At 29.8% G+C, this 15,674-nt stretch overlaps 1 protein-coding gene across 1 annotated transcript; it reads left to right on the top strand.

The window, feature by feature from the left end:
- Positions 1-1,617: 1,617 nt before the first annotated feature.
- On the top strand, positions 1,618-15,337 carry LOC126744013 (uncharacterized). The gene is made up of 7 exons (XM_050451325.1): positions 1,618-1,753; positions 8,272-8,402; positions 13,380-13,498; positions 13,991-14,066; positions 14,502-14,759; positions 14,817-14,940; positions 15,001-15,337. Exons 1-7 carry the CDS (start codon positions 1,724-1,726, stop codon positions 15,064-15,066), a joined length of 804 nt encoding a protein of 267 aa, XP_050307282.1. The 5' UTR covers positions 1,618-1,723; the 3' UTR covers positions 15,067-15,337.
- The last annotated feature ends 337 nt before the right edge of the window (positions 15,338-15,674 follow it).

The following is a 15,674-nucleotide window of genomic DNA, read 5'->3' as shown; positions in this document are numbered from 1 at the left end:
TAGTCAGTACACTCGATCCACTACACCTCAAATATGTGATAAAATGACACACACTGTGAAGGATCCAAAAAAATCTAGAAAAAAATAGGAAATGCATTAACGTGTATGAAGTAATAATTTTATGAAATAAGATATACAAACAAAAAAAACTCAAGATGACAAATTTGCTCAAAACTAAACAAGAATTAAAAAAAAAATAATTTATTTCAGAAAAATGCAGTGGTGTACTTTTTTATTTAATAATTTTTACGATAAAACAAATAAATAAATAGAAAAAATAAAAAGGAAGCATGTAAATGGTTTATAATGGCCAATCCATCCAAGGTATCAATTTGACAACAGAGAGGTTGGTGGAACTTTAGAACCACAATATATTTATTATAGCCCCCGTTATCAAACCTTCAATTAAAGGTCTCATTGAGTAGTGAATGGTGCAATTTTTCTTGTGTAAATACAGCAGAAAAAGACCCTTTATTTAAGTTATGAGAAAATGGTTCCACTTGATTGTTAGGGTGAGAGGTGCTTAAAAATAGCTTATTTCTGAACGAAAATATGGTGGATCTAGTGTTTCCAACCTCTTTGAGACCTAAATTCCAGATCGGATTTTTCCAACTTTTATATTTTGCCAGATAGTCAGAATGACACTTTTTGACATGCTCTATATAAATAATTATGCGATATGTCTTGAATATCAACGATATAGAGCAACTTATCTTGAATATTGTTGATATTCAAGGCAAGTCGCTCAACCAGATGACTTTATACTTCTTGGTTCTTTCGTAATAATTCCTATTTATTGTCACCCTTCTGAATCTAATGTGACTATTGGGAAAGTTGTTTCTTATAGTTGTTTAGATCTGACCTGCTCTAATTCCTTTTACAATTTTTATTTAAATTCCATTAAAACCCGGTTGATGATTTATGGAATAAAATATTACTCCTTGTTAAAATGGTGAAAAATTGAATTTTTTGAGACAAGTTTTTATCATATTTCTGAAGAATTTCCAATGACTACGTTTGTTTAGATCCCAATTTTTCCGATTATCCCTTATACCGAATTACCGGCTTCATTCAAAAATCTAAAATCGCCACAATACCGTTTACATTGTGAACCGATTACGGGGGGTGGCGTTTCGCCACAAAATAACAAACACCGTCCACTTTTACAATAGTCGGCAAAATCCCGCCTGAAAACGTAATGATCAAATTATTCATATACAATCAGGGCCGCATTGTCGTTTACGGTCATTATTTGTACTGGAATCGTTATTTTTTTTTACTCGTTTGTTAATAAATTGTCATTGTCCATACGGGCGGAAATTATTTTGCGGCTTTTCACTTTGTTGGGACACTACAATTCGTCGTAATTAATTTTTAATTTAAATTGTTGCCTTTAAGGGATTATTATTACTAAAATTCTACCTGAAAAAATAACTCTTAATCTCATAATCCAATATTCTTACAACAATAAGACTAGTATGAAAGTTATTTCAATAATCCCTTCATAAAGTAACCCTTCAGCTAACAATGGTCCTAACAAAATAATACCTGACAAAATCTATTAATTCTGCTACTTATAGGTATAAATATAGTTAAGAAGGTAGTGGGGGCCTGCAACAATGCTTAGTGCTATAAATACTCCCATCTTTGTGAATATTACTTGTAGTATTCACAGCAGACTGTCCCAATAAGTGAATGTGTGATAATTTTTTTTGTGATCAAAATGTCTCTGATAACTACTACCTATTTTTTGGTGAGTTTACGTTTTTTGATTATTGTAAGCTAAGTGCGTATTATTTTTGGTTAATTTTCAAGCGCCTATTTAAAAATTAAAATTATTATTCAATATAAGTCAATGTGTTTTAAATGTGCACGGTTTATTTACTATTTTATAAATAAATTTACGGTACTATAATATTTCAAGATTTTACCTATAGCCTTGAGATTCCTTGGTTCTTTTGCGATCATTGTAAATAGATAACAATAAGAAATTATTTGAATTAACGCATTATTGGTTAAATATATTTTTTTCCGTGCGTTTTGGGTTTGAAAAATTGGAAAAAAATACTGATTTTGTACTTTTTTTAGGACCGGTCAATATAATTTTGGTACTATTTTTGATTATATTAAAAAAAAAAAAAAAAAAAAAAACTGAACGATTCCTAATTTTTACATTAAGTGTTACTGCTGTACAGTAACAAGTTTCGATGTATTTTGAATATTGTATGTACATATTATTGTATATATAAGTCTTTAAATTCAAAAACATTTTAAATATTTCAAATAAAAAATAACTTGAAAAGCAAAATGGTTATATAGCTGAATGAATTGAAAATAAATTTTTATAAGCAAAATAAATAAGCACGCATGTAAACCTTGGTATACATGCTTGAATTTTTTTTTAAATAATTGTTGCGCGACTAATGACTAAATGCTCAATATCTCTTAATTTTTTGCGAGTTTTTTAAATGTCTTTAATCTAATTTTCCTTTATTTAAATGGAAATTGTAAAAGTTGCCAATAAAATGGAAAAAGTACCTATATTAGTCTGTAAAAAATACCAAATTTATCTAAAAATGATAACTAAAAACATGAAATAGAAAATTTAATTAAAGTTATTTTATTTGATATAAAGTTTTTTTTTATTCCTAACAATGAGAAAATTCACTGCTAACACAATTATTTTACTGATGTATTTAAGCTATAAATAAATCATTTATATGAAAAACAAAAATACAAACAGACAAATCCCTTAAGCATTATTTTAAGAAAACTTAAAAAAACTGCCCAGCTATTATCAGATAAATTTTTTTAAAAGGTTGGTATTCAATATGTTGAAATGAGTTAATTCAATATTTTTTTTTCACAAAATTACGACAAAATTTAATGGTGAAGTTACCAAACAGCCGAATTCAAAAAATTGACCTATTGACTTTTAAAAAAGAAATTTCACAAAAAAATGCCAACTTACAAATAAACATACAAAAAAACAATGTTATAATTGTACTGGCCTATAGTAAATAATTTCAATCGGAAACTAGTAACTTTTTAATCCACCTATGTAGCCAAAAGTTTTTGTTATAAAAAAAACTGCATAATACGTTAAACAGGACTTTTTAATTTTTTACATAATTTGTACTTAAGCAATTGCTTTTATAATATCTGACCATCCAAAACTTAAAATCTTTAATGATACTATCATCATTTTCTTTAAACTTGTATTGTTAACTGGCCAATAAAAAATGTTCGATGCACTGCTTAAGTGTATAAACTCTATTAAGTTCTTTAAAGATTAATTCTTCTACTCCAAAGTCTAAGAGAAATTTATGACCACGTATTGGGAAATACTGAAATATTTTCTCGAACCTCTCTAGTTCAGTTAATTCCCACAGTTGTATGATTTTTATTTTATTACAGACATCGGTCCACAAATAAATGAAGACGTTTGACTTCTGGTGAAACACTTTTATAAATAAATAAATAATGCCTTAATGTGTACTTTTCAATAGTGTACATAGGCGAAGTCTAGCCAAAGGCTAATCTACCTAACCTATTTAAAAAATGTAAGCAAAATTATTTTAGATAGCACAACAGAAGGAAAAAAATTAACATTTGTAATTGGTCCATAAAAATCAAAAAAAATATAAAATAAGAAATACCTACTGACAATTTAGCTATTTTGTTTTGTTAAAAAATGCAGCTTTAATATTTTTTTGAAACCCGCTACTGACATTTCTTTTATAGGATTTGGAACAAGGTTATTGTAAATTGCCACAGCATTATACAGAAAACTACGACGAAAGAAGGCTTTTCGATATCTGGGAATTGACAACTTATTTATAAATCTCAGATTTGCTTCATGTAAATTTTTCCGAAAAGTGAGTTTTTTGCGGAGGTAGGGAGGAGTAGACGACGCTTGCAGTCTATGCACAAAAACCGCCAACTGCAATGAGAATAGATTTTTCACAGTTCATAAATAAATCTGCAGCATTGATTTTGCAGCTTTTGCAAACAGTACGCAGTGATTTTGTCTAAACATGGAAAATAAACAAGATTGCAGTAATTCATAATAGGTAATACTAAAGACTCACACAGTTTTTTCCTTAGCTTAAAATTAATTATATTTCTAATTGCATACAATGGCTTTAAAGAATAGTATGACTTTTTAATAACATTAGAAACGTGTAACTTTAAGCGCAATTCATCATCCAAAAGCAATCCAAGATTTTTTGCACATTTAACCATACTTAACTGATTACCTCGTCCAATGCAAATCTTTTTATGTTCTTAGAAGTAAAGCACATAACACAACACTTTGAAGGATTGAGTTTTAAATTATTTTGAGAGGAAAAGAAGCAAATTCTAGAAAGATCGTCGTTTATTTTATTTGATGCCTCCAATACAGATTCAGCTTTAAAAGAATGATAAATTTGCATATCTTCCGCGAACCCTTGGATCTGGCAGTATTTGACAACTTTAAACAAATCAGAAACATACATCAGAACTAAGAGAGGTCCCAAAACAGATCCCTGAGGTACTCCAGATGTTATATATTGGATATTTGAAAAAGTCTGATCTTCCAAAATCACCATTTGCCTTCTGTTGAATAAGTAGGATTTAAAAAACGTTTGGGAAACATTATCAAAGCCATAATAAGCCAATTTTACCAAAAGCAAATGATGATCCAAGGTGTCAAATGCTTTGGAAAAATCAAGCATTATAAGTGCTGTGGAGTCACCTTTATCCATTGCAGAAATTATCTCTTGGGTAACGTTTAGTAAGACAGATGTCGTGCTATGTTGTTTTCTAAGCCCATATTGCTTATGCGGAATAATATTATTGGAGGTGAGAAAGTCATAAATTTGCTGCTGTATAAACTTTTTCAAAACTTTAGCGATGACCGGCATAAGTGAAATTGGTCTAAGGTCGCTGAAATTAGTTGAATTATTAATTTTAGCCAAAGGTGTTAGGAGAGAAATTTTCCATATACCCGGGAAATACCCAGCTTCTAGGCAACCGTTTATAATATGCGTAATATGTGGAGATAGCTTTGAAATATAGTGTTGCAACATTAACGCTGATATTGAATCACAACCGTGTGCATTTGATTTTAGACTTAAGACTATTTTAGAAATTTCCTCAACTTTGGCTAATTGAAATGAAAAATTTTGATCATGCTTAAACTGAAAATTAGCAACTTCTTTGGGGCAACTACCTAATGGGCTATAAATTGAAGCAAAATAGTCATGGAGATTTAAAGGAATAGAACGATTAGAGACATTTTTTAGACTTAGATTATTAATAGCTCTCCATAACTGTTTACTATTTCTGATGTTCTGATGAAATTGCAGATAATTTCGTTTTTCTCGCTTAATCATTCCCACCACAAGATTACGCATCTGTCTATAATATGCCCAATCCGTCAAATTTTTAGATTTTTTCAAACTTGACAATGCCTTATTTTTTCTTTTATAAAAAGCTGCACATTTGCAGTTATCCATGGGGTATGAGGCCTAGAAATTTTTGACGTCGTAAAGGGTGCATGTCTATCAAATAATGAGCAAACACTAAGTAAAATACTGAATTTTTTCGTCTAGATTATTGATATAGTACACATTATCCCACACAATTTTATTCAGGTCCTTATAAAAATCATTTTTATTAAAATGTTTAAAATTACGATAGAGTTTCGTTTTTATCTCCCTACTCCGTGCCGCAATCTCGATACTACAGAATATAGCTTGATTGTCACTAATTAGATCAGCGTTAAGTACTGCTGTACTTGTAATATTTGATGAGTGTTTGTGCCATAGCAGCAATACGAGTAGGCTCATTTATTAACTGAGTAAAATCATAAGCTGTAAGACAATCAAGTAAGATATTATTTGTAAAATGATTAACATTAACATCACTCAGGATAATAATATTCTCATACTGTAGATATGCATGTGATAATATATCATCAAAACATGCAACACAACGCCCTAAATCTGACCTTGGTGGTCTATAGACTGTTCCAACAAGAAAAACTGTTTTGCCTATATTTACTTTAATAAACAAACACTCTAAATCATCAGAAAAGTCAATGTCAACTAAAGAGCTTTCAAAAATCTGTCGTACATAGACAGACTTTTGTCTGTAATAAATGAGCTCACCTCATTTTTTTCCCATATATCTTCGTGATAATTGTAAAAATATGCTTTATTCGTTTTAACATTACGTACTTCAAAAACCCAAACTGAAAATTGATGAAGTTAAAAAATTCTCGAACTGTAACCTAGGGTGATTTATTTTTTTACTTAATTCTTCGCATTGATAGCAAAAATCTCACTTAGGGTTTTCCTCAACTTAAGCTGAACGTTTCTTTAAAAACTTTATAACAATGAATATATTCTCTTGTTGTTAAGATATTTATAAATATCCATATTTACAAACATATATTTTATAAACATTTCGTTTAGATACTTATAATCACGTTTATTATAGTGGCTTTCGGAAAAGTAGACTTTTGCATACAAAGCTGTCATAAACAGTTAATTTTATAGTTGAAGGCACTTTTGTGGGTCTTTGGTTTGTCGATGTTTTTGTGTACATGTAGGAGGATTGAAGACACCATCTTGCTTCAGATATTATCAGTATATAGGCTAACTTTACTTACTTGTGATTCTTCCCTTTTGCTTTTTGTCTTTGTTTACGTTTATTTCGATTTTCTATTAAGTAAGTACGCACGTAAGTATTCGTAAGTCCTCTACCTAGTTTTTTACTAAATCACGATAAGTTTACAGCTGTCAGGTTGTTTCAAAAACCCGACAAATCCTGAACATTTTCAATGCTGATTACTGGATCGGTATATGCATGGATTTGTATAATTTATGAAGCAAATGATATTAAGTAGAAAGGTCCTGTTAAAAATCACTAATTGTGGATTTATCGGGTTTCTCAAATAATTGATTCAAATTTTTGACATTACAGTTCACATTCAAACTCTTCATTATTCTTTTAGAATCTACTAATTTTTACTAGTAAGATATGGAATAAAATGTAATAAATGCCAACATATATTTACCAACGATATCATATGCTGCCTATACAACAGATACATGAAGTCAGTTATTTTTAAATAAGTATTTCCCAATTGAGGCAGTAACTGTATGTCTATTTATATTAAATTTTAAAAATTTATGCAGAGTATATCAGAAAAAATAGGACAAGTTTCTTGTGAAGAACTTAAATCAAAGGCTTAAACACTCATTACTATTTTTAGCAACCCATTTTATTTATTTATTTTTTATTTTTTTACAAACCTATAGTCTATTATTATTTACTTACCAAATGTAGTTATTCTTAGAGGAATTTTAAAATAAAAAATTATAAATGTTATTTTTTTTTAATAAAAAAATCACAAATAAGTCGTCTTATTAAAATAAGTAAGTTTTTGGGAAAAAAAGGTAAAATACAAAATGTAATTAAAACTTTTATATTTTGTTTACGTTAAATTATATCAAGTTTATATTTTTAAAATCTATTTTTCTCATCTTCTTTATAGCCTGAGAATGAAACATCAATATTACTGACAATTAGTATATTTATACAGTGCTCTTGTGGAATTAATTTATTTCTACTAGCAAGATAATTAAAATAATAAATTAATATATATTTTTTAATAATGACAAATTTACCATCGGGGTCTTATGCTGTTTTTATAAAGAATACAAGGTAAATTAAAGCGAAATTTAGCATCTTGACTTACCAATAATTGTCAAAGAAGAATTCTTTTCTAAAATCACAATAAACAAAAAATAAACATTAATATTTTAAAACCTTTAACGTTTTTGGTTTTTGAGACCACCATCAACTTTTTTTTCGTAAGAGAAGATTGAAAAAAAAAACAATATATGTAATTTAATAATTAATATTTGTTAATAAAAATTATTTATTTTGAAATAACAGAACTAAATTGACCAAACAACTAAATACAGATCCGTATTAAAAAAAAACGATAGTCCTATAATGTCAAATTTTAAAAATAATATCTTACTTCATATAAAAAATTAAATATTTCGGTAAAATTTATATATTTTTTAAAATTGGAACTGACCTTATAGGCCTCAAATTTGGAATATTCTGTATAGCCAAGACGTAAAAATTTTTTATTTATATATTATCTGTAGCTGTATTAAAAGGAGATAATTTTCCATGTTCCCTTATTGAATCCCCCATATTATGCCAAACGCTTCATATATTGAATTAATTTATGTCCTCTTTTTTTAGGTAATGTGGCTTTTATTTGGCACACTACTGTCTCCCACTTTAAGTCAACATTTCAGAACAGTCAGAAATGTTCCTCCCTGCGTCGTAGAGTCTGGCCAAACGTTTTGCGAAAACGTAAAAGACTATCCTTAGTAAGTATTTAACCTTCCGTCTACTCCTATTTAATTAATAATATGTTAAAATTATGTGAGAATTCTGTCAAATTACCGATGCAACACAAAAACCATTCAACTCGGATTTTCCACACTATTACATTCCTAAGGAATGTATTTGCTATGTAATTTTATACGGAGAGTGACAGGCGACAGGCCCACATATGTAAAATTTAATTTTTTCCTTTTGATATAAATACAAATATTTGGTTTAAAATATGGGCCGATTAGTATTCAAAATGCGTCTCCGATTTGAAATTTATTGGACAATTTCGGCGTCTACATAGGTAACTGGAATTACCCAAAAAAAAAATCCGACGAAAGGTTCTTGAAGCCGGACGAGGATCGCTACGGGGGGTTCCTAATTTCCTTATAGATTTTGCGAAAATATGCGGAATTGATTGTGGCGTTTACATTATTTATTTTAATTGTGTTTTTAGATATTACGGATGTGTTCACATCTTCATTTTTAATTAATAGTTCGTTAATTGAATTTTTTTAGTTTTGTCTTTTATTGTGCATCCTACAGAATTAAAAGATAATTTATCGGTTTGTCTTTATTTCTATTAAGTTTATTTGTTTTTGTATGCTTTAATTATTAACGCAAAAGTGAACTTTTTATATAAATATATTTTGTGAGTGCTCAACTACATGTCTCTCTTCGACCATTATAAACACTGTATCTAGTACTACGTGAAAGTTTTTAGTAAAAATAAATATTTAAATAAGATTAAATCTTTTTTTTTTCGCCTAATTATTGAAATAAGCATGTTTGACGCTTAATGTCACTTGGAATTAATAATTATTGGGTTTTGTTTGTTTATTTGGCACCTCTCTTTGCAGTTCTCTTATTGTGGGCCGCGTTTTGTGTACAATGTTCTTAAGTCGTCCACATAAGTAATAGTTTAATACAGTTAGGTCGGGAGATCTAGGTGGCCATTTAAACAAACCACCCATTCAATCCAGCTACCTGCATAACTGTTACTTAAAAAATCACAAATTCAAGTTTAAGAAATTGATGAAGAGAAAAGTGAGTAGTTTATTGAACTTGTTTTGGTTTAAATGCTTTTTTTGGTTTAAGTTAAGCCATAGATTTATCATTCGGACTCAGGCAGTTGAATAATAAATTGATTATTTGTCCACATTTAGTCCCTAGTATAAACTTATCTTTCGCAAATTCTCAGACGGTCTAATTACTTCATTATTCTAGGCAAGTGGGCCAAGAATTCATTCATTAATTCCAGGCAGTTGAACCATGAATTCCTTTTTCATTTCCAGGTAGTTGAATCATAAATTCCTTTTTAAATTCCTATTTATTGAGTTGATTTATTATTCCAGGCAGTGAAACCATTTAGTGATTTTATAATTTCAGACGCTCTAATTATTTTATGATTCCAGGCAAGTGAGTCAAGAATTCATTCCTTAATTCCAAGCAATTGAACAGTGAATTTATTTCCATTTCCAGTTGAATCGTGCATTCCTATCCGAATTCTTGTTTATTGACTTGTTTTATTATTCGAAGCAGAAACAGGCCAAGAGTTCATTTCTTCATTTTAGGCACATGAGTTATATTCTTCCAAAAAAAAATATCCTTGCATTTTAAAATCTAAAATAGCGTGAATCTTTTCTTGATTTCCTGTTTTGTGTATTAGGACGTCATCAGATCAGCCAAAAACTTCGCTCTGTCATAACAATTTTTCTGGTATTTGAACCATAAATTCGTTTTCCATTTCCAGGTAGTTGAATCATGGATTCATATCTAAATTCTGATTTATTAAGTTGCTTTATTATTGCAGGCAGTAGAACCATAAAGTAATTTTATAATTTTAGGTGCTCTAATTATTTTATAATTCCAGGCAAGTGAGTCAAGAATTCATTCCTTAATTTCACGTTATTAAATAGTGAAATCATTTCCAATGCCAGGCAGTTGAACCATGGATTCCTATCCGAATTCCCGTTTATTGACTTGTTTTATTATTCCAGGCATTAAGGCCAAGAATTAATTTCTTTATTCAAGGCACATGAGTTATATTCTTAAAAAAAAACTGTCCCTGAGTTCATTTTTCAATTCCAAGCAGTCGAGCCATGGATTTATATTTAAATTTCGGTTTATTGAGTTGCTTTATTACTCCAGGTAGCAGAACCATAAAGTGACTTTTCAATTTCAGACGCTCTAATTATCTTATGATTCCAGGCAAGTGAATCAAGAATTAATTCCTTATTTCCAGGCAATTAAATAGTGAATTAATTTCCATTTACAGGCAGTTGAACCATGGATTCTTATTCGAATTCCTGTTTATTGACTTGTTTTATTATTCCAGGCAGTTAGGCCAAGAGTTTATTTCTTTATTCCAGGCATATGGGTTATTTCAGACGCTCTAATTATTTTATGATTCCAGGCACGTGAGTCAAGAATTAATTTCCATTTCCAGGCAGTTGAACCATGGATTCTTATTCAAATTCCTGTTTATTGACTTGTTTTATTATTCCAGGCAGTTAGGCCAAGAGTTCCTTTCTTTATTCCAGGCATATGTGTTATATTCTTCAAAAAATTATGACTATGCATTTCAAAATCTAGAAGAGCGTGAATCTTTCCTTGATTCCATGTTTTGCCTATTAGGACGTCATTTGCCTTCCAAAAACTTCACTCTATCATAACAATTTTTTAGGCAGTTGAACCATGAGTTCATTTTTTAATTCCAAGCAATCGAACCATGGAGTTATGTCTAAATTCGGGTATCTTAAGTTGCTTTATTATGCCAGGCAGTGGAACCATTAAGTGATTTTTTAATTCCAGATCCTCTAATTATTTTATGATATCAGGCAAGTGGGTCAAGAATTCATTTCTTAATTTCAGGCAGTGAAGCATGAGTTCATTTTTCAATTCCAAGCAGTCGAGCCATAAAGTGACTTTTTAATATTAGACGCTCTAATAATTTTATGATTCCAGGCAAGTGACTCTAAAATTCATTTTCTTAATTCCATTTCCAGGAAAAAAATAGTGAATTTAGTTCCATTTCCAGGCAATTGAATCATGGATTCCTATCCAAATTTCTGTTTATTGACTTCTTTTTATTATTACAGGCATTAAGGCTATGAATTACATTTCAAAATCTAAAATAGCGTGAATCTTTTCTTGATTACGTGTTTTGGCTATTAGGCCGTCATCAGGTTGGCCAAAAATTTCTCTCTTTCGTAACAATTTTACAGGTAGGTTAACCATGAATTCGTTTTCCATTTCCAGGTAGTTCAATTATGGATTCATATCTAAATTCCGGTTTATTGAATTGCTTTATTATTCCAGGCAAGTGGGTCATAAATTCATTCCTTAATTTCAGGTAATTGAACAGTGAAATCGAATAAACATCAAAACTCTTCAGTTACAATTTTATCAGTACCTTAAAGAAAACGAGTGATTTCATTGGTTTAAGTTGAACTATAGACTTATCGTTCAGACCCAAAATAATAAATGGATTATTTTTTGACATTCCGTTCCTATTATACACTTACTTTCCGCAGTAACATCTACCTTAAATAAGATGAAAGTTTCAATGATTTTGCATTAGTGCATTCTGACGAGTCATTGGCAATTGCGTTATGGATTCATTTGTTAGTTCCAGGCAGTTGAATCATTAATTCCTTTTTGAATTCCTGTTTATTGAATTGTTTTTATATTTCGGGCACTAAGGCCAAGAATTCATTTCTTTATTCCAGGCACATGAATTATATTCTTCAAAAAAAAATGTCTTTATTTTTCAAAATCTAGAATAGCGTGAATCTTTTCTTAATTACGTGTTTAGCCTATTAGGTCGTCATCAGATCAGCCAAAAACTTCACTCTGTCATAGAAATTCTTCAGACAGTTAAACCATAAGTTCATTTTTTAATTCCAGGCAATCGAGCCATATATTTATGTCTAAATTCCGGTTTATTAAGTTGCTTTTTATTCCAGGCAGTGGAACCATAAAGTGATTTTTCAATTTTAGACGCTCTAATTCCAGGCAAGTGCGTCAAGCATTCATTTCTTAATTCCAGGCAATTGAATAGTGAAATCATTTCCAATTCTAGGCAGTTGAACCATGGATTCTTATCCGAATTCCTGTTTTATTATTCTAGGAAGTTAGGCCATGAATTCATTTCTTCATTCCAGGCACATGAGTTATATTCTTAAAAAAATACTGTCCCTGTATTTTGAAATCTAGAATAGCATGACTCATTTCTTGATTACGTGTTTTGCATATTAGGACATCATCAGATCAGCCAAAAACTTTACTCGGTCATAATGACGGCCTGATGACGGCCCTAATATGCAAAATACGTAACTTTAGAGTTATGGAGAGACTGCTCGAGTTTTTAATTAGGCAGAAGTTAGGGCTACTTCTGAAATAGGTTCGAAATTCAGATAATTAAAAAAACTTAATTTTAACTAGAACAATACACAACTAATTAATAATGTCAATTATCAAAAATTAATTGTTTGCAATTTTATTGGTTCATCTCCGTGCAAACTTGCCCATGATTTGCCATGGCTATCATCTACATTTATCTCATAGAATTGTAATTAGATTAGGAGTATGATGTTTAAGTAAAATTAGCTTTTTTTATAATACCTTAAGGCGTTTTAGAAATTTTGTCATTTTTATATAATTTAGATTAGTCAGATACTTGGATAAATTACGAAAAAAGGTACCAAATATATAAAAGAAACCCAATAAATATTAATGCCAAGTGAGATACCCTTATTAAGCATCAACAATTTTTATTTCGGTAATAACTCGATAAATGAAAAACAGTATTTTATCGTGGCCACTCTGTATTACAGTCTAGAAATTATGTTTCTTTAGGAAGCTAAAAAATGCTCTTCTCTTACTATTTATTAATATATCTCATAACTTAATACATGTATAATAAAATAACATCTAAATGTCATTCTACTATTTGTTTTAATTTTTTTTAGTGACCAGATTCTCGCAGCAATCAAAAAGTCAAATATGAACATTAAGGCCTTACTAGTAGACGAATCTACGGCAGATGGACCCAATTTTGAAAAAAATGTACCGGGATCTTTTAATTTAGGTATTTTCTTATTATTTATTAATCTCTTTATTCGTGTTTTCATTGCATTCGTTGCCTCCTTTATTTTGTTATTCATGTGCTTTTTTATTATTGTTCTCTTCACTTCTTATACGCTTTTTAATTAAAGTAAGTATATAGTTTTGCTTTATATAAATCATTACTCTTTTATACTCTCATCGCTTTTTTGCTCTTTTCCTTCTTGCTTTTTCATTATAAGGTAAGTATGCATATTTGCTTAATACGCATCTTCATCTACTTATTTGTTAATATTTTTTTCGATTATTAACCGGTTTTGTTCTTTCTTTTTACAGATAGCCTACATAGAAGAATTAGAAGATATTTACATTTGCCAGCTGTGTGATATTAATTGTTTAAATTATTTAATAAATTTACTGTTATGTTTTCTTTTGTTGCTTCATTATTACCTCTTTATTCACCGTTTCTTTTTCTTATAATTTGACCTAACATAATATTAAAAATATGTATTTGTAGGGTCTCAAACTTTTATAGATGAAGAAAAGAGCTTCGACATGGATTTTGGTATACCACATATCAAATCGGAAAAAAGGTAGTAAATAAATTGTGGCTTATAGAGTATATTTATTAAAAACAAATTCGTACAGTACGTACGTTCTTTTCGTGTATCAGTTTATTTTATTTCTATTTTTTTGCACCAATGAATTGTCTAAATTATTTAATTATGAAATTTTCAATTCCCTATAAAAAAATATAATTGTATCCTTTTTTTTTTAAATAGAACGCCGCTGTGTTAAATGCGGTGCTTGGTCTGTTGCCGAACTTAAAATTCTTATTTCAATGACACCATGGTGGGTCACAATGAAAATTTTGATGGTCAAAATATGATTTTTTTTTTATTGGAATCAGGGAAAATATAAATGACTTTTATAAATGTCATTTGATAAAATTTTGTTAACCAACACCTTCATATTACGAGCAATAGACAATATTTCTCTTAAAATTCACAGTTTTCTTCCCTTTTTAGTCCTACCGGCAAAAATGGTCACACATTCAAAAAAATTTTCAGTCCTGTTATCAACAGTTTAAATTCGGACGAAATCCTTTATCCATATCCCAGATCCAAAAGACAGTCTGGGCAAACAGCTGGTGAGCCCATATGCAAATACACTAAGAAATTTGTGTTTCCAAAAGTGGCCATGTGTGCCAGAACGGGAGAATGGATGTTCATAATAAATCTCACTGGGCAACAACTGACGCAGATGATTAGTACGGAAGTGTGCCAGTAAGTCAACATTTTCACTTATTTTGATATTTTATGAATTTTCAATAATTTTTTTAGTCCAGGAGTAAATGGTAGGCCCTGCGTGGAATGCTCCTCAGATTTGCCGCTTGGATTCCAGTCTCGATGCGAGCAGCATTTTAACCAAAAGAGGCTGATTGCTTTGTCTCCTAATGGAACTGAGGTATATTGCCGTCTCATTTTTGCCTATTTATTTAAATAGGGGTTTCTCTTATTGTTTCAGATCATGCAAGAAAATTTCTGGTTACCCACCTGCTGTATTTGCAGGACGTTTAAAAAGTCGGAATAAGTTGTTACCGGAACTTTTTAATTAAGATGACTATGACTTTGGTCGTAAAACTAAATAAAAACATTTTAAATTAATTATTAATTTACGAGAAAATCGTATAGTTCCTATAATGGATAGAACATTTTGTATTAAAGGATCTTTTTCTCAAGCACATTTAGAGCTTATACAAGCACACAAGTTGATCCTGAGTTAAATTTTTTTTTCACAAAAGTTTTATGATTTTTTGAGCTCCCTGTTAAAACAAATGTATACAGTTCTCTTTTTATTTTTATTCCATGACAAAATTCTCTAGAAAATCATTTGTTTTGCTGTTAGATATCAGGAAACAAATGGTTTTTTTCTGCAAAAAGACGCCTTTTCTATATGCCGTTAGACATCGGCAAATAATTTAAGGTACAAGAGAATTCTTATATAGGCTCAGTGCTTTTTCCAGGCATTATTTTAAATTAATTTTTTAAATATGCTGTTGAGGATCTTGAATTGTAAATATTATGGTATATATCACCCATCGTGCCTAATGGAATTGAGACTGTATAAAATCGATTGTTAAGGTTAGTTAAGTAGTAGCAGTAGACATATTAGTTAAACAGGAGTTAGTGGATATTAGA

The sequence above is a fragment of the Anthonomus grandis genome, chromosome 13, assembly GCF_022605725.1.
Source record: "Anthonomus grandis grandis chromosome 13, icAntGran1.3, whole genome shotgun sequence".
Classification (NCBI taxonomy): Eukaryota; Metazoa; Arthropoda; class Insecta; order Coleoptera; family Curculionidae; genus Anthonomus; species Anthonomus grandis.
This window is presented reverse-complemented; position numbering and strand designations above follow the sequence as displayed.

Bases quoted from the DNA above. Each gene is read 5' to 3' on its own strand.
- LOC126744013 (XM_050451325.1), top strand. From the start codon at position 1,724: ATGTCTCTGATAACTACTACCTATTTTTTG. The intron at 14,760-14,816 runs GTAAGTCAACAT...TAATTTTTTTAG, and splicing joins ATTAGTACGGAAGTGTGCCA to TCCAGGAGTAAATGGTAGGC. The intron at 14,941-15,000 runs GTATATTGCCGT...TTATTGTTTCAG, and splicing joins TGTCTCCTAATGGAACTGAG to ATCATGCAAGAAAATTTCTG.